The sequence below is a fragment of the Leptodactylus fuscus genome, chromosome 7 (genome assembly GCF_031893055.1).
Source record: "Leptodactylus fuscus isolate aLepFus1 chromosome 7, aLepFus1.hap2, whole genome shotgun sequence".
NCBI lineage: Eukaryota > Metazoa > Chordata > Amphibia > Anura > Leptodactylidae > Leptodactylus > Leptodactylus fuscus.
Genome location: NC_134271.1, coordinates 1,430,077 through 1,453,676, shown reverse-complemented (window position 1 = coordinate 1,453,676; position 23,600 = coordinate 1,430,077). Strand labels below are relative to the sequence as shown.

The window sequence follows — 23,600 nt, the reverse complement described above, 5'->3', positions numbered from 1 at the left end:
CTGCGCAATGTGAATGGGATGAAACGAAATGGGAGACTAAAGAGAATGTACAATGTATCTGGTCGGGAGGTGAAGTTCTGTGCGGGTCACTGCAATTAGACTGTGAGCTCTGCGGGCAGGTTCCTAGGAACTACCCCATTACAGGGATGGAATTTAGGGTCACGTGATGTCATAGAGGGGCTAGCACTCTGTATGACCGTATACACATTAGGAACCTCAAAATACTGACTGTGTATTACTACATATAAATAGGAGGCAAAAGAAAAAGACAAAAATTCTACATCATACCGAAATGTTATCCAGAAATATAGACTGTAAATTGGGTTTGGCAGAGAGGCCTCCTCCAAAATGAGAAGCAGGTCCAGGACCCTAAATACAGAGGGAGGGTCCACATAAAATAAATACAGAGGTGACCACGTAGGAGAGGAGCCCGCCCCAAGAGAGGAACCCGCCCCAAGAGAGGAACCCGCCCCAAGAGAGGAACCCGCCCCAAGAGAGGAACCCGCCCCAAGAGAGGAACCCGCCCCAAGAGAGGAACCCGCCCCAAGAGAGGAACCCGCCCCAAGAGAGGAACCCGCCCCAAGAGAGGAACCCGCCCCAAGAGAGGAACCCGCCCCAAGAGAGGAACCCGCCCCAAGAGAGGAACCCGCCCCAAGAGAGGAGCCCACCCCAAGAGAGGAGCCCGCCTCATCAGGGTTTCCTACTAACCTGACTATTCTGATAGATTTTATTACAAGACCAATTCATTTTACCTGTCCACATTAAGGGATGTGGTCATGTCATCCAGACAGAGATGAGTATACAGTCTGCAGGAAGTCTGTAAGGAGAGAAGCTGAGCTGTGTGATATATAGGGGTATAGGATAGAGGAGAGAAGCTGAGCTGTGTGATATATAGGGGTATATGATAGAGGAGAGAAGCTGAGCTGTGTGATATATAGGGGTATAGGATAGAGGAGAGAAGCTGAGCTGTGTGATATATAGGGGTATAGGATAGAGGAGAGAAGCTGAGCTGTGTGATATATAGGGGTATAGGATAGAGGTGAGAAGCTGAGCTGTGTGATATATAGGGGTATAGGATAGAGGTGAGAAGCTGAGCTGTGTGATATATAGGGGTATATGATAGGAGAGAAGCTGAGCTGTGTGATATATAGAGGTATAGGATAGGAGAGAAGCTGAGCTGTGTGATATATAGGGGTATATGATAGAGGAGAGAAGCTGAGCTGTGTGATATATAGGGATAGAGGAGAGAAGCTGAGCTGTAAGATCTGATGGATTAGACCTCTAGGGTTGGTCTTACACTGATGTACCTTGCGAGTATATAACAGTTAGTTTTGGCCCTGAGTATACTCGTCTTCTTCTCTGGATTGTTCTAGATCTATTAAACATTTGTGATGATTCTTGAGATTTTTATTTCTTCCTGTGACCTCTACAATATCTTTACATAGCGACTGTCAGACATTTCTGGGGTCACTTCTGTTTTTGAAAATCAAAAGAAAGAGCAACTACAATGGCAGCGGCGTTACACCCACCGGAGGACCCGACCCCACTAAGGGTAAGCAGCAATTTGTGATGGGAAACAAATCTATGAAGGGGGGAGGGGAGGGCGAGTCCTCTGCTCTATGACATCACACATACACATCCCCCTGCTCTATGACATCACACATACACATCCCCCTGCTCTATGACATCACACATACACATCCTTGTCATTCATGTACAGAGACATCAGCACTACTAAGCACATCTGCCATTCAGGATATTAGGAAAGATGAGTATCATGAACCAGATCGGTGTGGCTCGTCTTGTGCTCTAGCGCCGCCAGACTTTCTGGCCTGATTTTGACTTGGAAAACTAAATTAAGAAGACGATTGTGCACGGCCTGGATAGAACTATAGTGCGGATTGTACGAGGCGCGGCCTGACTGTCATCTGTCACAATCAATTCTCCGCCGCACCGCACCCTTCACCGTCACAAGTCACACACATCACATTCCCATCTGCCGCTGTAAATCCTGCCCAAAGGCTTCGGCACTTTGTACAATAGTCAGAGCGTCCTGCAGCTCAGCGCGTTACACTAAGTCCCAGCAAGTCTCCTGTTCTGGTATTGTAGTGGCCCCCGATGCAGCACCACTGATCCCCGATATGTACAGTCACCACTAGGGGGAGCTCAATAATAACACCGTATACAGAAAGGCCCTGAGCTCCCTCTAGTGGTGGCTGAAGGCAGTGAAAGCCGCTTTGTCATTGGTTGCTATGGGCTGTGGTTGGTCGCTATGGGCACCTAAGACAGTTTTGCCTTTAGATATGATATCTGCCCCACGTGCCCCGCTCTCTGCCCCCTCCACTCCATCACTACAGGCACAATGACTTTGGGTCAGGATAGAGGAGCCCATTAGATCTGCCCTCGATTCCTCCCCCCATGTATAGCTGAACCCCAGAGGCGCCTTGTACCTCACCCCTCAGATCAGGAGATTAGGCCGCAGCCTGGCAGCAACGCCAGCTATGTTGGAGAGCGGCACAAGTCGCCATACTGTCCACATCACCGGGCACATGAGACAATAGTCTGCAACGCCAAGGCACAAGTCTGCGGAGCACATAGGGAATGTGAGACATATCGTATCCCAGCACGTGCCCGCGTCTTGGAGGAGACTACCCCATACCACTCCGGCCATCGGCTCGGACAAGCAGGACTCTGGACCTTCAGTATGCTGGTTGTCTGACATGTCTAATAATCCATCTCCAAGAGATTTACAGAGAGGTCTGCGTAGTGGGGGAGGGGAGGAGAAGGCCCGGATCATTGTCTATGGAGGGACAAGTATTTACAAGCAGACGTCTTCAGCCGACCCGACAAGACACATTCTAGACGTAAGGCCCGGCCATGTCCAACACAGCAGAGGAATGTGCCGAGATCTACCAAATAACCAGAATCGGGCAAATGCGGATAAAGGACAAGAAGGCAATGAACAAACGTAAACCAGGCCCCGACCGGTGTCCAGTCGTGTGTCCTCTATAGGACGCGTCTCGGGGGTCCCGTATAGTCTATAGACTGCTATAGGTGCCGCATTATCACAGCTCCAATAAACCTTGTGCTCGAGGCGTAAAGATGCACAAACACCCCCAATGTCTGTGTCACCGACAGCTATTCCCTTTGACCTCCTTATATACCTGCATGCTCGGCCAGGATGAGTGTACGTGTGGTAAATAAGGAGAGAAAAGGAAGTCAAATATCTCTAATAACGGCCCATCGCCCTTCAGAACAACAGGAACGGCCACCGAGATATGACCGGTCTATGGGACCTCCTGTCTAGTGCGTAGGGGACATCGAACCACTGCAATGTACCAGTATTTAGTAAGCTAAATGTACAGCAGAGCCGCTATATGTGCCGGCCCACCAGAATATCAGAGGACCCTCCGGTGGATTATCGGGTGGAGCCCCCAGAACCATTTCATAGGGTGGAGCCCCCAGAACCATTTCATAGTGTGGAGCCCCAGAACCATCTCATAGGGTGGAGCCCCCAGAACCATCTCATAGGGTGGAGCCCCCAGAACCATCTCATAGGGTGGAGCCCCCAGAACCATTTCATAGGGTGGAGCCCCCAGAACCATTTCATAGTGTGGAGCCCCAGAACCATCTCATAGGGTGGAGCCCCCAGAACCATCTCATAGGGTGGAGCCCCCAGAACCATTTCATAGTGTGGAGCCCCAGAACCATCTCATAGGGTGGAGCCCCCAGAACCATTTCATAGTGTGGAGCCCCAGAACCATCTCATAGGGTGGAGCCCCCAGAACCATCTCATAGGGTGGAGCCCCCAGAACCATTTCATAGTGTGGAGCCCCAGAACCATCTCATAGGGTGGAGCCCCCAGAACCATTTCATAGTGTGGAGCCCCAGAACCATCTCATAGGGTGGAGCACCCAGAACCATCTCATAGGGTGGAGCCCCCAGAACCATCTCATAGGGTGGAGCCCCCAGAACCATCTCATAGGGTGGAGCCCCCAGAACCATTTCATAGTGTGGAGCCCCCAGAACCATTTCATAGGGTGGAGCCCCCAGAACCATTTCATAGGGTGGAGCCCCCAGAACCATTTCATAGGGTGGAGTCTCTAGAACCATTTCTTAGGTCGGGCCCTCCAGAGCCATCTCATAGGTCGGGCCTCAGGACTGTCAGCGCGACACTACCTGTTACTAGATAGACACCATCCTGTAACCGGATCCAGGAAGATCTGCACTCAGCAGTGACACAACGCGATGCCAACTTGCGGTTTTCCGTTTCCTTCCATTTTTTGCTGCTTATTTGCTCAGTAATACAAATAATGGCTGGAGAATCTTCCTGCAGCGGGGCCGGACCTGGAGACCGTCCTGATCCCCAGATATAGCCAACACCATCGACAAGGCTCTGCCCAATGTGTACACAGCCAAATGCATCCACCTCCCGATACCCCAGGGCACGGCCGAGAGCAGATATTTACACACGTAGTGTTTGTATAATACCGCAATACTACAATACAATACCGTCCTGTTTATCTGACAGCGTGTGAGCATACAGACCACACGACATACGGTACACACACTACAGGGTATACGCTACGTATAGGAATCTATATACAGCTACCTCATGGAGATCAAGTGTTATTGACCCCAGGCTGACCGTCTGGATCTAATGAACCGCCATCGGCGCAGACGAGAGATGATCGTATTCATGCAGAAAAAGAAGTCATCAAATCGCTGTCCGCCATCTGTCCTCAGTAAGACATTGCCATCACAGTCACAGCACGGCCCGCTGTCTGCTCACAGCATGAATCTTCCTGGAATAATCCCCGCACCTCACAGCCACTGCCCGGGATCTCCTTAAAGGACTTGTCCACCTTCACCACCATCTTATATCAATGCAAGAAATAGAATTAATAAATGTAATTTGGGGCCCTCAGTGATTGTGCGGGTTGATGGGTTTCCAAGGTAACAGACAACCACTTAACCCTTTGCCTTCTGATCCCGCGGCCACAACTTCCTCCAGAACATTGATGGCTCCATTCAGAGTCACTGGGACAAAGGACAGAAACCTGATGACTCCATGACCAGAGCCCGCATACAGGTCCGGAAATGGCGAGGATGGCGCATGCACGGGCCTCATTGTGTCAGCCATGTTTTTTCACAGACCCATACACTTTAACGCATGTATAGGACCCATCCCCCCTACAGGACCCATCCACCCCCCAACCTACAGGACCCATCCCCCCCCCCTACAGGACCCATCCCCCCCCAACCTACAGGACCCATCCCCCCCACCTACAGGACCCATCCCCCCCCCAACCTACAGGACCCATCCCCCCCACCTACAGGACCCATCCCCCCTACAGGACCCATCCACCCCCAACCTACAGGACCCATCCCCCCCACCTACAGGACCCATCCCCCCCACCTACAGGACCCATCCTCCCTACAGGACCCATCCACCCCCAACCTACAGGACCCATCCACCCCCAACCTACAGGACCCATCCACCCCCAACCTACAGGACCCATCCACCCCCAACCTACAGGACCCATCCACCCCCAACCTACAGGACCCATCCACCCCCAACCTACAGGACCCATCCACCCCCAACCTACAGGACCCATCCACCCCCAACCTACAGGACCCATCCACCCCCAACCTACAGGACCCATCCACCCCCAACCTACAGGACCCATCCACCCCCAACCTACAGGACCCATCCACCCCCAACCTACAGGACCCATCCACCCCCAACCTACAGGACCCATCCACCCCCAACCTACAGGACCCATCCACCCCCCTACAGGACCCATCCACCCCCCTACAGGACCCATCCCCCCCACCTACAGGACCCATCCCCCCCACCTACAGGACCCATCCTCCCTACAGGACCCATCCACCCCCAACCTACAGGACCCATCCACCCCCAACCTACAGGACCCATCCACCCCCAACCTACAGGACCCATCCACCCCCAACCTACAGGACCCATCCACCCCCAACCTACAGGACCCATCCACCCCCAACCTACAGGACCCATCCACCCCCAACCTACAGGACCCATCCACCCCCAACCTACAGGACCCATCCACCCCCAACCTACAGGACCCATCCACCCCCAACCTACAGGACCCATCCACCCCCAACCTACAGGACCCATCCACCCCCAACCTACAGGACCCATCCACCCCCCTACAGGACCCATCCACCCCCCAACAGGACCCCCCCCCCAACCTACAGGACCCATCCCCCCCCACCTACAGACCGGCTCCATATTTGGCCGCTCATTTAAACAGCCCAAGCTCTGATCCGTGAATTCTACAAGCATACGTATGTGGCCATAGATGTGGAAGGGTCTGTCTGTAGTCACCATCACAGGTAACATATGGACCATAACTATGGCCGTGCCCAGGACACCTCATCAGGGGCCTCTACTGTCCATCACGTAACAGATCTAGTACTTGGGTTTTGCTTTTCTTCCCATGGCAGACAAATGTGATCAGGGCCCGAGCAGGAACGGTGGGACTGATAGAAAACAATATAACTCAGACACCACGAGGCGTTGTCAGAAGTCTGTTACTATGGCGACACACGGGTCTGTACAGGAGCTGCAGACAGGTCGGTCACCGCCACACGTCTGATCATCAATAGTCCAACCGGAACGTGACAGTCTATTATAATCCATCAATGGACACATAAACATCCAGAACCTGTGGTGGCATCTAAGGTGGGTTGAGTCCTTCTTAGGTAACGTCTCCGGGTCTAATAATGGACAGATAACGACCTTATCATATTCTTGGTATTTCTCCAGTCGCCTCCCCCTCTCCGTGGGCAGGGACATCACTCGGGCCTGGGCTCTCGCCCCATCATTTGTTTTTTAAGCACACAAGGCAATGTGAGATTGAAGGACAGAAGACGGAGGGCTGTTGACAAAGCTCTTCAATGTAGGAATGTTCCCTAAATGGCAGACTGCCAGGGTGCGAGGAATAGACCCTTACATGTCTGCCGAGACATTTCCAAATATAACCTGGAGCCTGACAGGGCCCGCTGACTACACATGGCGTGCTGCGTCAGAAAAAGAGGACACCGGCAACGAGAAGAGACACCCCCCATCGTGACCTGCCGTACTGTAACCCCCATCGTGACCTGCCGTACTGTAACCCCCAACATGACCTGCCGTACTGTAACCCCCCATCGTGACCTGCCGTACTGTAACCCCCAACATGACCTGCCGTACTGTAACCCCCCATCGTGACCTGCCGTACTGTAACCCCCCCATCGTGACCTGCCGTACTGTAACCCCCCATCGTGACCTGCCGTACTGTAACCCCCATCGTGACCTGCCGTACTGTAACTCCCAACATGACCTGCCGTACTGTAACCCCCCATCGTGACCTGCCGTACTGTAACCCCCCCCATCGTGACCTGCCGTACTGTAACCCCCCATCGTGACCTGCCGTACTGTAACCCCCATCGTGACCTGCCGTACTGTAACCCCCAACATGACCTGCCGTACTGTAACCCCCATCGTGACCTGCCGTACTGTAACCCCCCCCATCGTGACCTGCCGTACTGTAACCCCCCCCATCGTGACCTGCCGTACTGTAACCCCCCCCCATCGTGACCTGCCGTACTGTAACCCCCCATCGTGACCTGCCGTACTGTAACCCCCCATCGTGACCTGCCGTACTGTAACCCCCCATCGTGACCTGCCGTACTGTAACCCCCCATCGTGACCTGCCGTACTGTAACCCCCATCGTGACCTGCCGTACTGTAACCCCCATCGTGACCTGCCGTACTGTAACCCCCATCGTGACCTGCCGTACTGTAACCCCCATCGTGACCTGCCGTACTGTAACCCCCATCGTGACCTGCCATACTGTAACCCCCATCGTGACCTGCCGTACTGTAACCCCCATCGTGACCTGCCATACTGTAACCCCCATCGTGACCTGCCGTACTGTAACCCCCATCGTGACCTGCCGTACTGTAACCCCCATCGTGACCTGCCGTACTGTAACCCCCATCGTGACCTGCCGTACTGTAACCCCCATCGTGACCTGCCGTACTGTAACCCCCATCGTGACCTGCCATACTGTAACCCCCATCGTGACCTGCCGTACTGTAACCCCCATCATGACCTGCCGTACTGTAACCCCCATCATGACCTGCCGTACTGTAACCCGCGCCAACAATCAAGGGCTCTAAATACTTGTCCCATCAGCGAGCCCTGACCCCCCAGGGCCACAAGTCTCTACTGCCCAATACTTCACCACCACAGCTGCAGGAACCCTTCAGGGGTGGCCCACATGACAGGACCTCAGGTGCAGATAGTCACACTTTGTTGGTCCATGTTTTCATCCAAATCTCATTGACGTCCTTGTGGGAATCTCGTCCTACTTTCTTCTAAAGGCGTCTATTCTCATTTGCAAGAGGTGGGGGATAAAAGGCTGAAAATTACCCCAAACAAGGCCTCGTCAAGGTGCCCCTGGGGTCTTCTCTGTGGACAAGTGGCTTTTATCTGACAAGAATCAGCTCACAAAGTCTTCTGCTGCAGGGACCTTCAGTGATCAGGACTGATCGCTGGGACAACCTGGAAGGAAGGGCTGTATTTCCCTGCAGTGCCCCTACAGGGAGAAGGAGGTATTACACACTTACTACTCAGATCAATGGGTTCTCTGTGTAGTGCAAATAGGTAGTGGGTCCTCCACATGAAGAGACACTTGGGGGCCCCTCCCCAGTCCAGCTCATATATGCTGGTCCTGTATAGAAGACCCCCCCCTCCCCCATATAAAAGCTTCACAGCCCCATAGACTGAAAAAAAGGACATCTGCATCTGCCAGCCAAAAGCAACGCGCACGCAGTGATTACCATGGACCCCCGTCCGCTAAAACCAGGTGTGTGAATAAGCCCTTAACCATTGCTGGTTGGCCGCACCATTAACCCTTCACACCACAGACAGGCGGAGTCGTGCTGAAGATCTGCAGCGAAAAATTGATGCACTGCGGCTTGAAAACCTGCCAGTCACATTGTGCCGCAGGACTCCGACTCCATGCAATTCAATTTCTTTACAATCTCCACCGTGGATCCAGCCTTAAAGTCTTTCTAAATCTATCCGTCCCTGGGAAAGCTGAGTGACACACAATATGGACCATTGTAAGGTCTCCACAGTGCCTGGTACCTTCCCTAGGATACCTTGGGCTACTTGTAGTGGCCGCCATATTAATGACCATCACAAGCTACAAAAAAAACAGACGACTCTAGATGGACTGGATTATTGGATTGAAGGCAGGGGGCGCTGTACAGGGGGCGGGTGACTACACACACGCTATCTAAAAGATACATTTAAGGGTCTGAATTTAAAAAATGAGGTCGGCCCGGGGGTCACCACAAAAAACAATCCTTTTTCCAGTACTTGGTCGGACTCTGCCCCGTATGGGGTCTCCTCATTCTATTCCCCATGACATTCCTACCTCCCCTCCCCCCCCCCCCATTTGGTCACAGTCCTCCTTAACTTCCCAGGGCGTGAAATCCCTTTTATTTCCCTGCAGCCACCACCTGTGCCCAGCCATTCTGACTTCTTGTCCTCCTAAAATCTGACGGGTCCCCGGGCCCATTGGTCTTGTAGATTGGACAGGTCGCAGTCTTTGTTGGCCTACCCCGGGTGTTCCGGCAATCAGGAGACATTGAATAAATCTAGTTTGCATAAAATTCAATTAATGTTACAAAACAGTTTTCACTCCGGCCCGGCCACTTCCCATACGGGCTTTAGAGACATGAAATGAATACAAAGGACGTCGCTCGGCTTTCTGCAATGAATGGCCCAAGAGGGGAAGAAAAAAATCAAAACAAAAACTTCTTGTAATTTTGAACCAAATTCAGCGTCTGGGGGAGATAATGTGGAGTCTATTATGGGCAATTAGGGCCTGGCTGGAATCTCCAACCTATAGGACACACAATGCCCCGCAGGCCCCAGAGAGCCCATGGTCCTACCTCCTGACACAAAGGGGCTAATTGACTCCTAATGGACCCCGGAGAACAATGATCTGGTCACCCGGAAGCGACGCCAACACTCAGCACTGGACAGATCGGCAGAGAGGTCTCCATGGGCCGCACATCAAAGGACGTCAACAGGAAGAAAACAGAAGGGACGTATAGACACAGCAGGAGAAAAGAGACACTATAGGAATAGCGTATAGAAATATAGCATGGGACAGTATAGGAGTATAGCATGGGACAGTATAGGAGTATAGCATGGGACAGTATAGGAGTATAGCATGGGACAGTATAGGAGTATAGCATAGGACAGTATAGGAGTATAGCATGGGACAGTATAGGAGCATAGCATGGGACAGTATAGGAGCATAGTATGGGACAGTATAGGAGCATAGCATGGGACAGTATAGGAGTATAGCATGGGACAGTATAGGAGTATAGCATGGGACAGTATAGGAGTATAGCATAGGACAGTATAGGAGTATAGCATGGGACAGTATAGGAGCATAGCATGGGACAGTATAGGAGTATAGCATGGGACAGTATAGGAGTATAGCATGGGACAGTATAGGAGTATAGCATGGGACAGTATAGGAGTATACCCTAATCTAGTATCTTTATACAGTATGACCTGGTATCTGATAAGTGTGTGATAATCATAAACAACCAATTGATACTGGAGAATATCAAAGTCCACGCTACAGTATACAGTATGCCACCACTTATACACCCATATGGACATCATATATAGACCCCGGGAGCAGGTGTTGTGTTATGGACCCCGTGTGACATTGTTTGGTGCCCCGATATTCTCGTTGCCATAGACAGACCTACAAGTGAACATTCGGCACTTTATTCCCATGGACTCTCACAGATTTTCGATAATTGATGACCCATGATGAGGATCTATGAGCGCCGGTTCCATATAGAGCTGTAACACCGCCATGTGCACGGCCGGACTATAGACGCGTTCTACAGAAACTTCACCACTGAGCTGGACAAATCCCGACAGTGCGGCCAGTCACGTCCCAAGACATTGGCCTTAGATGTCTAACTTTTTGGGTTGCCTTCTAAGCAGCTCTCTAGTTTCTGGTCCATCCATGTTATAGGACGTCCTTACAGGCCACGTCCACCATCCCCGCCGTCCCCGGAGGCCGCAGCACAGACGTTAGGTCTGTCTTGGAGGATTCAGCGCACAGCAGGACCATTTTTTGTGTTTTTTTTGTTCGTTTTTCTCGGCGCCGCTTCCTTCTGACTCATATTAATAGATTCAAAAACTGCGGCCAATTATGGTTTCCATGGGAACTGGTTTAAGAGTGGCAATAATGAGGACAGCGCCGGCTGCATGCTGTCACCTCTCCAACATAGCGGGCCTCATTTATAAGTAGGGCAGGCACATGGCCGACGTGATGCCCATAGTAACCAGGCAGAGGTCTTAGGGAGGTAATAAGACTAAAGAAGGGGTGACCCTTAGGGCATTGGTGGTACCTCAGCCAAATACAACGGTTTCATTGGGTTGGGACAACAATCTAATGGGTACGGGGCTGCCAGATTGTCCCCCAACGGGGGAAAAGGGGGCATTGGGAGAAATGAAGGCTGCAGCAGTGGACCAGCCATTGTCTGCTTGCTCACACGTCAGGACACATGCACTCTCGGCTAAGCTGAGCATGCACGGGTACGGGGAAGTGACAGGAGATCGCGATCTAGTACTCACATATGGAAAATCATCCAAATTCCATCTGCAACATATGGAGAGTTTTGCACACAATGGCGGAGGAGACTCCAATGTCTCCAAGTCTATGTCCTCTGCAGTATGGACTGGACTCGTGTACACCACGGCCGTGTGACGCTCAGTAAGTATCTACACTCATGTGAATAAGGCCCAACTCTACAGGCTTTAATGGACCGGAAAGATCAGGACGAACCAAGAAAATTCTTATCAGTCATCTTTATTCTTCACTGCATCTGGACAAGAGACTTTTTCATTCTTTTTTTACCCAATTGCCCACATGGCCTGCAAGTTACATCAAAAATCAGTAGTGAAAGGTTCCCATGTATGTTCCAGTTCTATAATCTACGTCCAGCGTGCAAGGCAATGCCGCCATTGTGCACCACCTGACACTCTACAGACCACACTCCCTTTAAGAGTCTGTGATGTCATCGTATAGGCGTGCCCTTAGACACCAGGGCCAGTGTGTCCATGTCCGATGGCTCCGGCCTCATACATCACCCCCCGCTATGGCATCTCCATGGCCGCAGCTTCTTCTCATCTTCACAAACTTCTAAACACTTCCCAGTCTGGTGAAGCGACCTGACACGGGCAGGCGGAGGGAGCGGCCGCCAAACACTTCTAATTAGATCAGAGAATATCCCGAGGACTCAACTTCAATTAAATCAGCATTTCAAGGGAAACTTCAGAACGTTACAATATTAATTACACCGATCCTCACATGACTCCAATCTCAAGATGTCTCCAGATAAGACGTGGCCTCATTCCAACCCATGGGAACCTACAAGTTCTCCGACACCTCGTCTGCCCTCAGCCATAAGGAATGACTGTCCAGTACCGACAGGAGGAAGGCGTGAGGATGAAGGCGGCCCGGAACGGGAGGAGACCAAACCGAGGGGCGACCATACCCAGCTGTGAACTTATGTATACGGGGTAAGTCCCGGCCATGACACTTTGGTTTATCATCTCATGGCCAGTTTGGGGTATTTTCCATCTTTGACACTTGACCAGACCTCAATATCTAATATTGGAGTCCATCAGAATTCCTGACCATAAGAATGGAGCGGCCATGCTAGACTTGTCAAAATGACCCAAATCTCAAAGACACCAGATGCCTAAACTGGCGGATATTGGGACTGGACACGGGGAGAGAAGGATTGGGCAGTCGCGTTTCACCATGGCCGACCCTTTGGTCACAGGAAACATATATTAGCACCAGAACCAGCCCAGTGTGTAGGTTGGGGAGCAATAGCCATCATGGTCAACATTATATATGTGGGGGCCACGGGGCAGATACATTGGGGATGAGGGGAGCAGGAGGGGAGGACCATACTGGGAAGATACTCAGTAACACCAGATAGTCAGCACCTATGTAAGATGTAGGTGAAGGAGTCGGGGTGTAGGCGAATAGCAGAGTGTGGGGCCCCCAGAACAAGTTCCTCTGGTGGGCCCTTCAGTCTGACACTAGACCCATGCAAGTGAACTGACTGAGCTGCAATACCAAGGCCAGCCACTACAGAACATATGGCGCTGTGGTTGGTATAAAGGGAACCTTACACTGCAGCCTCTTCAAACAGCTGATCGGCGGGGGCTCCCAGGAGTCAGACCCCCACTAAACCTCCTAAGGATAGGTCTGCAAGATTACAAGCCCCTTTAAGTCTCTTTGGCTCTAATACAAAAATTGTAAGAGGGCCCCGACCTACCGTAGGTTTTCTTACAGGACACATTGGCTTTATAGACCTGCTGGTCATCCCCAAATGTCCCCGAATGGACCACAAAAAACTATATAGGAATTTAAGTAGGTGGAAATAACTGGAACGTCTCCAATATACAGATAGCGGTACAACAAGCAGACATGGCCGCCATCCGGATAATTATAAGTCGTTAGACTAAAGATGGCGCCACAGTTACCATAGAAACCATTAATAACCGTCCCCGGGACCTCAAGATCAGCAACACAAAAGGCGAGAAAAGAAACCAACAATTACTGCCCAAAATGGAACGCAACATCCTAAGGAAACCATCAGCAGGATCGATAGGGTCGTACCCGACACCTCGTAGCAATACCGCTCATCAATACGTCTACGCCATCTTACCCTACGTTACTGATTTATATGACATCGCGTAGTAATACCGCTCATCAATACGTCTACGCCATCTTACCCTACGTTACTGATTTATATGACATCGCGTAGTAATACCGCTCATCAATACGTCTACGCCATCTTACCCTACGTTACTGATTTATATGACACCTCGTAGCAATACCGCTCATCAATACGTCTATGCCATCTTACCCTACGTTACTGATTTATATGACATCGCGTAGTAATACCGCTCATCAATACGTCTACGCCATCTTACCCTACGTTACTGATTTATATGACATCGCGTAGTAATACCGCTCATCAATACGTCTACGCCATCTTCCTCATCTTAGGCCTTGACAACATATCCCTCGATCACATGGCGATGTCACAGCTCAGTCCCAATCAAATGAATGGGTCTGACATGAAAGAGCCAAGTGAAACCCTACACAATGTATGGGGCTGGGCTTGTCAAAATGTCGCAGCCCCTTCCATCAACAGATCGGTGGTGGAATCAATATACCAGTCCCAGAATACACCCCTAGGGACCTGGGAACGCCACGATCCTGCCCCTGCAATCCCTGACTAATCCCAGCCACACATGGCAGAGAGATGTCCGCAGGGAACACGCTGCGATTTCATAAACCGTCGCACAGGACAATGGAGTCGACCAAGCCAGGGCTGGGGGGTCAGAGTCAGGGAAGATTACAGGAATCGCAACCCGATAACTTATGTGATACAATTATTAATATTAGATGTAAAGTCTGTTACATTGTTACTATCATAGGGATCACCGGATTATTAATGAGATTACAGGATTCAGTGTGTTCCACATTTCCTATCATAGGGATCAGTCACTGGATTATTAATGAGATTATCAGATTATTAATATATAATTAGATGTAAAGTCTGTTACATTGTTACTATCATAGGGATCAGTCACTGGATTATTAATGAGATTATAGGATTATTAATATATAATTAGATGTACAGTCTGTTACATTGTTACTATCATAGGGATCAGTCACTGGATTATTAATGAGATTATAGGATTATTAATATATAATTAGATGTACAGTCTGTTACATTGTTACTATCATAGGGATCAGTCTCTGGATTTTCTGGATTGAGGGTCTTTACTTCTTCAGGAGTTTTGTCCTTCTGACTCCTCTGCCCGGTTTTTAGGGGGGTGGGGGGGGGTTCGCCCTTAGGATCATTGGATTCTTGATGACCCCCCTACACCTGGAAATCTATAGTGGTGTCTATAGCCATTCCCAAGGCGCGGGGTCTGAGGGGCCCTAATGGGGGTCACCCCCCCCCCCTTCCGAATTATTAAGGTCACCTTGTTCTGTATTTGGCCGAGGCTTTGCGTTACATTTCTGCTTCTATGGTTTACATTAGATGGAAGGTCCCGCCCATCGCGGCCGATCAGGTTGTCGCCTCATCACCGTCTCGGACTAGTAGAAGGTCGGTATCGGCAGCAGAGTTTCTCTCTCCTGGATTATTTACGGCCTGAGAACACCCAGACTGGACTCGTGGACCTTCAGGCCATATGGAACAGAAAATACTTTACCCAGAATCCTCTGCGGCACATTTAACCCCTATGATGTCAATCAAAGTGACTACAGCACCTGAGCCTCGGCAGCGCCCTCCACATTCGGGGATATTTAAGGTCCTTGATGGGAGAGAGAGCGCCCCCCTGTCACGCACAGAAGTACCACAGCCCCTTAACCCTTTGTGCACAGTTTCTCCCCTCAGGCACTAAATGGATTAAGAAGGGGCTCCACCCTCCAATAACAGAGCCGCGTACTCCGTTCCCAACCCCGAGGGCATCCAGATTTGAGGAATAACCAATTAGTCCACACGACAATGCGCCTGCTTTACATACCAATGGAATATATTGGTTTGGGGTATTCCCAAATCGTGGCCTTGCCAAGGTTCCCTCGGGATGGGAGAGAAAGCTCCTGAACGTCTCGGCCAAATCTGGTCAATTAAAGAGGTTTCACAGCCCACGAAGACTAAAGCGGCTTCCAGGTCTCTGCATTCATTAGAAAATGGCGTAATTAGCCGTCTGACGGGGATCGGCCTGAGTAATGCGCCACCTATAGAAGAGTCACCGGGAAATCACTGCAACGCAGCCGCTACGTGCGAGAAGCCATGCCATGGAAAACCGTATGCCGTATACTAACCAGAGGATCACCGTATATACTGTCACCTACACAGCGTATACCCTCCATATACTAACCAGAGGATCACTGTATATACTGTCACCTACACAGCGTATACCCTCCATATACTAACCAGAGGATCACTGTATATACAGTCACCTACACAGCGTATACCCTCCATATACTAACCAGAGGATCACCGTATATACAGTCACCTACACAGCGTATACCCTCCATATACTAACCAGAGGATCACCGTATATACAGTCACCTACACAGCGTATACCCTCCATATACTAACCAGAGGATCACCGTATATACTGTCACCTACACAGCGTATACCCTCCATATACTAACCAGAGGATCGCTGTATATACAGTCACCTACACAGCGTATGTCCTCCATACATACCTCCCAACCGTCCCGATTTCCGCGGGACAGTCACGATTTGGGTGACATGTCCCGCGGTCCCGGTTGGAGGGAGGAATGTCCCGATTTCAACTCAGATCTGCGTCCAGAGGACGCAGATCTGAGTTGAACACATACGCGGCTGAAGCAAGGAGCTGACACAGGCCAGCTTGTTGTTTCGCCGCTGCCGCCGGCTTACTGGCTTGTAGACGCGATGTGATGACATCATATCGCGTCTACAACTGTGAGAAGGTAAGCGTAATGCGGAACGTGAATCTGGGGGCAGATAAAGGAGAGGACGGCATGACACTGGGGGCAGAGATGGAGGGGACATGAATCTGGGGACAGAGATGGGGGGACATGAATCTGGGGGCAGAGATGGAAGAGGGACATGAATCTGGGGGCAGAGATGGAGGGGACATGAATCTGGGGGCAGAGATGTAGGGACATGAATCTGGGGGCAGAGATGGAGGGGACAGGAATCTGGGGGCAGAGATGGGGGGACATGAATCTGGGGACAGAGATGGAGGGGACAGGAATCTGGGGGCAGAGATGGGGGGACATGAATCTGGGGACAGAGATGGAGGGGACAGGAATCTGGGGGCAGAGATGGAGGGGACAGGAATCTGGGGGCAGAGATGGAGGGGACAGGAATCTGGGGGCAGAGATGGAGGGGACAGGAATCTGGGGGCAGAGATGGAGGGGACAGGAATCTGGGGGCAGAGATGGAGGGGACAGGAATCTGGGGGCAGAGATGGAGGGGACAGGAATCTGGGGGCAGAGATGGAGGGGACAGGAATCTGGGGGCAGAGATGGAGGGGACAGGAATCTGGGGGCAGAGATGGAGGGGACAGGAATCTGGGGGCAGAGATGGAGGGGACAGGAATCTGGGGGCAGAGATGGAGGGGACAGGAATCTGGGGGCAGAGATGGAGGGGACAGGAATCTGGGGGCAGAGATGGAGGGGACAGGAATCTGGGGGCAGAGATGGAGGGGACAGGAATCTGGGGGCAGAGATGGAGGGGACAGGAATCTGGGGGCAGAGATGGAGGGGACAGGAATCTGGGGGCAGAGATGGAGGGGACAGGAATCTGGGGGCAGAGATGGAGGGGACAGGAATCTGGGGGCAGAGATGGAGGGGACAGGAATCTGGGGGCAGAGATGGAGGGGACAGGAATCTGGGGGCAGAGATGGAGGGGACAGGAATCTGGGGGCAGAGATGGAGGGGACAGGAATCTGGGGGCAGAGATGGAGGGGACAGGAATCTGGGGGCAGAGATGGAGGGGACAGGAATCTGGGGGCAGAGATGGAGGGGACAGGAATCTGGGGGCAGAGATGGAGGGGACAGGAATCTGGGGGCAGAGATGGAGGGGACAGGAATCTGGGGGCAGAGATGGAGGGGACAGGAATCTGGGGGCAGAGATGGAGGGGACAGGAATCTGGGGGCAGAGATGGAGGGGACAGGAATCTGGGGGCAGAGATGGAGGGGACAGGAATCTGGGGGCAGAGATGGAGGGGACAGGAATCTGGGGGCAGAGATGGAGGGGACAGGAATCTGGGGGCAGAGATGGAGGGGACAGGAATCTGGGGGCAGAGATGGAGGGGACAGGAATCTGGGGGCAGAGATGTAGGGACAGGAATCTGGGGGCAGAGATGGAGGGGACAGGAATCTGGGGGCAGAGATGGAGGGGACAGGAATCTGGGGGCAGAGATGGAGGGGACAGGAATCTGGGGGCAGAGATGGAGGGGACAGGAATCTGGGGGCAGAGATGGAGGGGACAGGAATCTGGGGGCAGAGATGGAGGGGACAGGAATCTGGGGGCAGAGATGGAGGGGACAGGAATCTGGGGGCAGAGATGGAGGGGACAGGAATCTGGGGGCAGAGATGGAGGGGACATGAATCTGGGGGCAGAGATGGAGGGACATGAATCTGGGGGCAGAGATGGAGGGGACATGAATCTGGGGGCAGAGATGGAGGGGACATGAATCTGGGGGCAGAGATGGAGGGGACATGAATCTGGGGGCAGAGATGGAGGGGACAGGAATCTGGGGGCAGAGATGGAGGGGACAGGAATCTGGGGGCAGAGATGGGGGACATGAATCTGGGGGCAGAGATGGAGGGGACATGAATCTGGGGGCAGAGATGGAGGGGACAGGAATCTGGGGGCAGAGATGGGGGGACATGAATCTGGGGGCAGAGATGTAGGGACATGAATCTGGGGGCAGAGATGTGGAGACATGAATCTGGGGGCAGAGATGGAGGGGACATGAATCTGGGGGCAGAGATGGAAGAGGGACATGAATCTGAGGGCAGAGATGGAGGGGACAGGAATCTGGGGGCAGAGATGGAGGGGACAGGAATCTGGGGGCAGAGATGGAGGGGACAGGAATCTGGGGGCAGAGATGGGGGAACAGGAATCTGGGGGCAGAGATGGAGGGGACAGGAATCTGGGGGCAGAGATGGAGGGGACAGGAATCTGGGGGCAGAGATGGAGGGGACAGGAATCTGGGGGCAGAGATGGAGGGGACAGGAATCTGGGGGCAGAGATGGGGGAACAGGAATCTGGGGGCAGAGATGGAGAGGACATGAATCTGGGGGCAGAGATGGGGGGACATGAATCTGGGGGCAGAGATGGAGGGGACAGGAATCTGGGGGCAGAGATGGAGGGGACAGGAATCTGGGGGCAGAGATGGGGGGACAGGAATCTGGGGGCAGAGATGGAGGGGACAGGAATCTGGGGGCAGAGATGGAGGGGACAGGAATCTGGGGGCAGAGATGGAGGGGACATGAATCTGGGGGCAGAGATGGAGGGGACAGGAATCTGGGGGCAGAGATGGAGGGGACAGGAATCTGGGGGCAGAGATGGAGGGGACAGGAATCTGGGGGCAGAGATGGAGGGGACAGGAATCTGGGGGCAGAGATGGAGGGGACAGGAATCTGGGGGCAGAGATGGAGGGGACAGGAATCTGGGGGCAGAGATGGAGGGGACAGGAATCTGGGGGCAGAGATGGAGGGGACAGGAATCTGGGGGCAGAGATGGAGGGGACAGGAATCTGGGGGCAGAGATGGAGGGACATGAATCTGGGGGCAGAGATGGAGGGGACAGGAATCTGGGGGCAGAGATGGAGGGGACAGGAATCTGGGGGCAGAGATGGGGGGACATGAATCTGGGGGCAGAGATGGGGGGACATGAAACTGGGGGCAGAGATGGAGGGACAGGAATCTGAGGGCAGAGATGGAGGGGGGACATGAAACTGGGGGAGCGATAGAGGGGGGACATATAATTTACGGGTGACTGTAGGAGGATTATACTGTGTGTGGGCACATGAAAAATTAATGAGTGGGCGGAGTCAACACAAAAGTGGGCAGGGCTACACAGTGTATATGTCCTCCATATACTAACCCCAGGATCACTGTATATACTGTCACCTACACAGCGTATGTCCTCCATATACTAACCCCAGGATCACTGTATATACTGTCACCTACACAGCGTATACCCTCCATATACTAACCATAACACTGTATATACTGTCACCTACATATACAAAGCTCTAATATACGCTCACTTCATGTACAGTCCTATATTGTACGTTGCACTGTATATACCGTACGCTCCATCACCTCCCATAGATTCTCTTATATATGACCCTGATCTTCTGTCACCTCCACCACGACCATCATCATGACCATGGCGGCTCCTAACAAGCAGTGCCGGACATCACAATACAAGGTAAGTGGTTGCCCGACATCTGTTACCACTTAACATACAGTAATGTGCAAAAGTTTTAGGCAGGAGTGGAAAAATGCAGTAAGAATGCTTTCAGAAATCAAAGGGTTAATAGTTTGCTATAAATGTAAACCCCTTTAACATTCCCTGCACCCTTTGCCTTGTGGTTTTTGGCAGAACTGGGCAGGGAGGTTGTCCCCGCCGCCATCTTGGAGAGCCAAGCACAGAACTTCTGTGAATGTTACTTGCTCCAATCTGTCTCTCTCCTTATGTCATCCAAGACAGACTGGGCCATATCCGGGGGGGCTGGATCATCATTTCGTCTCATGGTACCATATGTTATGGCGATTACCCTACAAGGGCGAATCCCTCGGCAGCCCGGGGCCATGGAGACATGACGGTAGGCTTTGGCCATCATACTATAGAGCCATGTGGTATACGGATCCATAGCATGACCAGTCAGCGGCCGCCATATTGCCTAGTCCACTTCCCTACCATAGGCTTTCCTTTCTCCGTCTTTGCGTCCTCGGCACGCGCACACTGACGTCTCATTGATATCACGCGCTCCTTCGTGTGCTGTGACATGCGGGAATTGCTCCTTTCACAAGGTTCCCCGTTACTTGGGCCGTCAATAGCCGGGTTTGTTTCTCACTATCTCAGGACGGGAGCGCGCGAATCTTCAAGGTTGCCGAAGGGCAAATCTATGGACTGTGGAGCGAGTGAATGGAGAGGCTGAGCCGATGCCGCACTGGCAGATTCCTGATCTAGGTGGTGCAGCTTCAGCCCCCGACAGTCCACGAGATTCTCGAAGACTCTCCGAAACCTTCCGGGATCTTCCATAAACTCATCATCGCGTTCAGATAAAGTGGTTGGATCCCTCAGCCCAGCCGCGGATTATTGTGGCCACAAGAAGCGGATTAAAGGGGCGCCCACCAAAATCCAGAGAGGTTCATGAGATGGGTCCACCAATGGTCACCAAATAATCCTGTAACCGTTTCCAAACCCATGGGGGGGGGGGGGGGTTAGACACAGAGGCTTTACATGGCAGGAGCGCAACTCAGTTCTGGGAACCCAGCAGGTGTCCGGGTCATGAACCCTAGTCATGGTGATGGGGGTGGGGTGGGGGGTGAATATAGGGGTGAGGAGTCTACTGCCCTCAGAGGCTGCCCTAGTCATGGTGATGGGGGGGGGGTGAATATAGGGGTGAGGAGCCTCAACATGGCTGATTCTTCTTTCTCGCAGCAGCAGCAGATACCAACAGATCATCTGGCAGACACGTGACTGATGGCAAGATGTGCCCGGGTGACTCAGTGGTTGCCATTTGGCACTGGGGGTTCTGGGTCCAAATCCAAACCAAGGTCACATCTGCATAGGCTTCTGCTCTCCTCGCACTGGGGTTACCTCCTGGTGGGGCAGTTTCATCCCAAAAACATACAAATTGGTTTATTGGATTCTTCTAACGTCACCCCTGAATACCCGCAAGATCTGGTCTGGGATAAAGACTAATAGGAGCAATGACAATCTGGAATCAGCCGCCAGCAAGGTGTTAGTGGTCCACGGTCAGGTCGTATTGGGGGGGGGGGGCATGATATATATACAATGCACAGAAACATAATCTGACAAGAAGTTGCCTGGTGTATGGCCAAGTCAGGATTTAGCCCCAACCAATCATGTTGTGCGTGTGACGGACGTCTCTACAATTCCAGTAATAAGATAAACACGAGAGATCCAACACAATCCTCCAAGTGATCGCTGCATCTGCCTGGACTGTCCCTTTAACTGGCGGGATAAGGCCAATCCTGAGATGTTCGGCTGCGGACATGCCTGGCACAAACCGTGTGAAGGGCTGGAGGTCACGTTGGCCAGCAGAGTAATGAGACCTGCAGATACAGCGAGCAGCAGAGTGTGCACAGTACCGAGGCGATCGACACTGGTGCAGAAATGATAAACAGCGACGCTGCGGGCACATGGCGAGCAGGAATACGCCACAGTCCTCGCAACGCCAACATCTCACCCAGACCTGTCTAAGACGTACACAGCAGTGCCCAGGGGGTTAACAAGGGGTGCGACAACAAGTGGAGGGACAATCCGTGTACCTGCAGCCCCATTCAGAGGCACAGTCACCCCCCCCCCCCATATACACTGTAATGTGCCGTCATAGGATCCAGCAGCAGGGATAGGGTTAACACCATTGATCACAAATGATCCCATTCATTTCTTATAAGTCAACTTCAAGATTATTTCTCATCTTCGCCTCCTCTGAGCAAATCATCAGATCAACAACGCCAACGTCTTAGACAGATACCTGCATAGGCAATGGCGCAGTCTGAGCAACACAACAGGTACACGCAGTATGGGGGCCATGGAGGAGGTTAACCCTATAATAACAACAGCGCCAATGGAGGAGATTAACCCTATAATAGCAACAGTGCCAATGGATGAGGTTAACCCTATAATAACAACAGCGCCAATGGATGACATTAACCCTATAATAGCAACAGCGCCAATGGAGGAGATTAACCCTATAATAACAACAGCGCCAATGGAGGAGATTAACCCTATAATAGCAACAGTGCCAAAGGATCGTGTTAACCCTTTCATAACAGCAGAGCCAGTGGATTGTGTCGACTCTATAACAACCACAGTGCAAATTAATCATTTTGTCCCTATAGCAATAACAGCACGAATGGATCACAGGGACCCTACACGAACCACGGGGCAGAGAGACAAGGTAACCCTGTAATATACAGACATAAACAGCTTCATACCCGGATCCTCTACAGCCAGAGATGGTAGGAAGGGTTAAATTATAAATCGCAACATATAAGAACAAACAATACACAATCTGGCTACAATGTTGCTAATAGAAGTAGAAGGGGAAGGAGAGGGGAAGGGGGGAGAAGAGGTCTCCAGATCCGGCAGAAGGGGCTCACCTGGCAGGGACAGAAGCAGCAGTGCCAAGTAAGAGCCCTCCAGCAGCCTCATTCCCAATGGCCCACAACTTGCCCCCGATCCTTCCAGCTGCAGGTGAGTCTCTCAGATCCAAGGGATTGTTCAGCACAAGGTGATCCCACAGATCAGTGATCTTCCTGGATCTTGCATTGCCAGCAGCTCCTCATATCTCCAGTCATTGCCACGCAGAAGCCCACGATGGCCCAGGATCCCCCTGAGCGGTGCCCTCTGTGCTGCCCCCTGTGCTGCCCCCTGTGCTGCCCCCTGTGCTGCCCCCTGTGCTGCCCCCTGTGCTGCCCCCTGTGCTGCCCCTGGGTTTCGGTCTCTCCCCTCTGAGCTTCACTTTAGTCTGTGTCCTTCTCCCCTCTCTGCCTCCCAAGCCTCTTGTGGAACAAACCAACTGAGACAACAGCAGGGGGGGGGATCACCTCCCATTTGTTTCCAAAATTAACCTCAGAGTCACCACAGACTGACTGGAGGGTTTCCGGGGGAGTTGTGGGTGAGGGCTGAGGGGTTGTAATATTAGGGGAGGGGG

General features: G+C 52.1%; 1 protein-coding gene across 3 annotated transcripts in view; it reads right to left on the bottom strand.

The window, feature by feature from the left end:
- The window catches only part of LRP4 (LDL receptor related protein 4), a 57,728-nt gene extending 34,426 nt beyond the window's left edge, over positions 1-23,302 (bottom strand). For 2 of the 3 annotated variants that reach the window (XM_075280746.1, XM_075280748.1), the window contains exon 1: positions 23,047-23,302. In XM_075280746.1, coding sequence (XP_075136847.1) covers positions 23,047-23,098 — 52 coding nt within the window. In that variant the 5' untranslated portion in view covers positions 23,099-23,302. Of the gene's footprint in view, positions 1-4,612; positions 4,925-23,046 lie in introns of those variants that run through there. The other variant, XM_075280747.1, reaches the window with a different exon arrangement.
- Between the last annotated feature and the right edge of the window lie 298 nt (positions 23,303-23,600).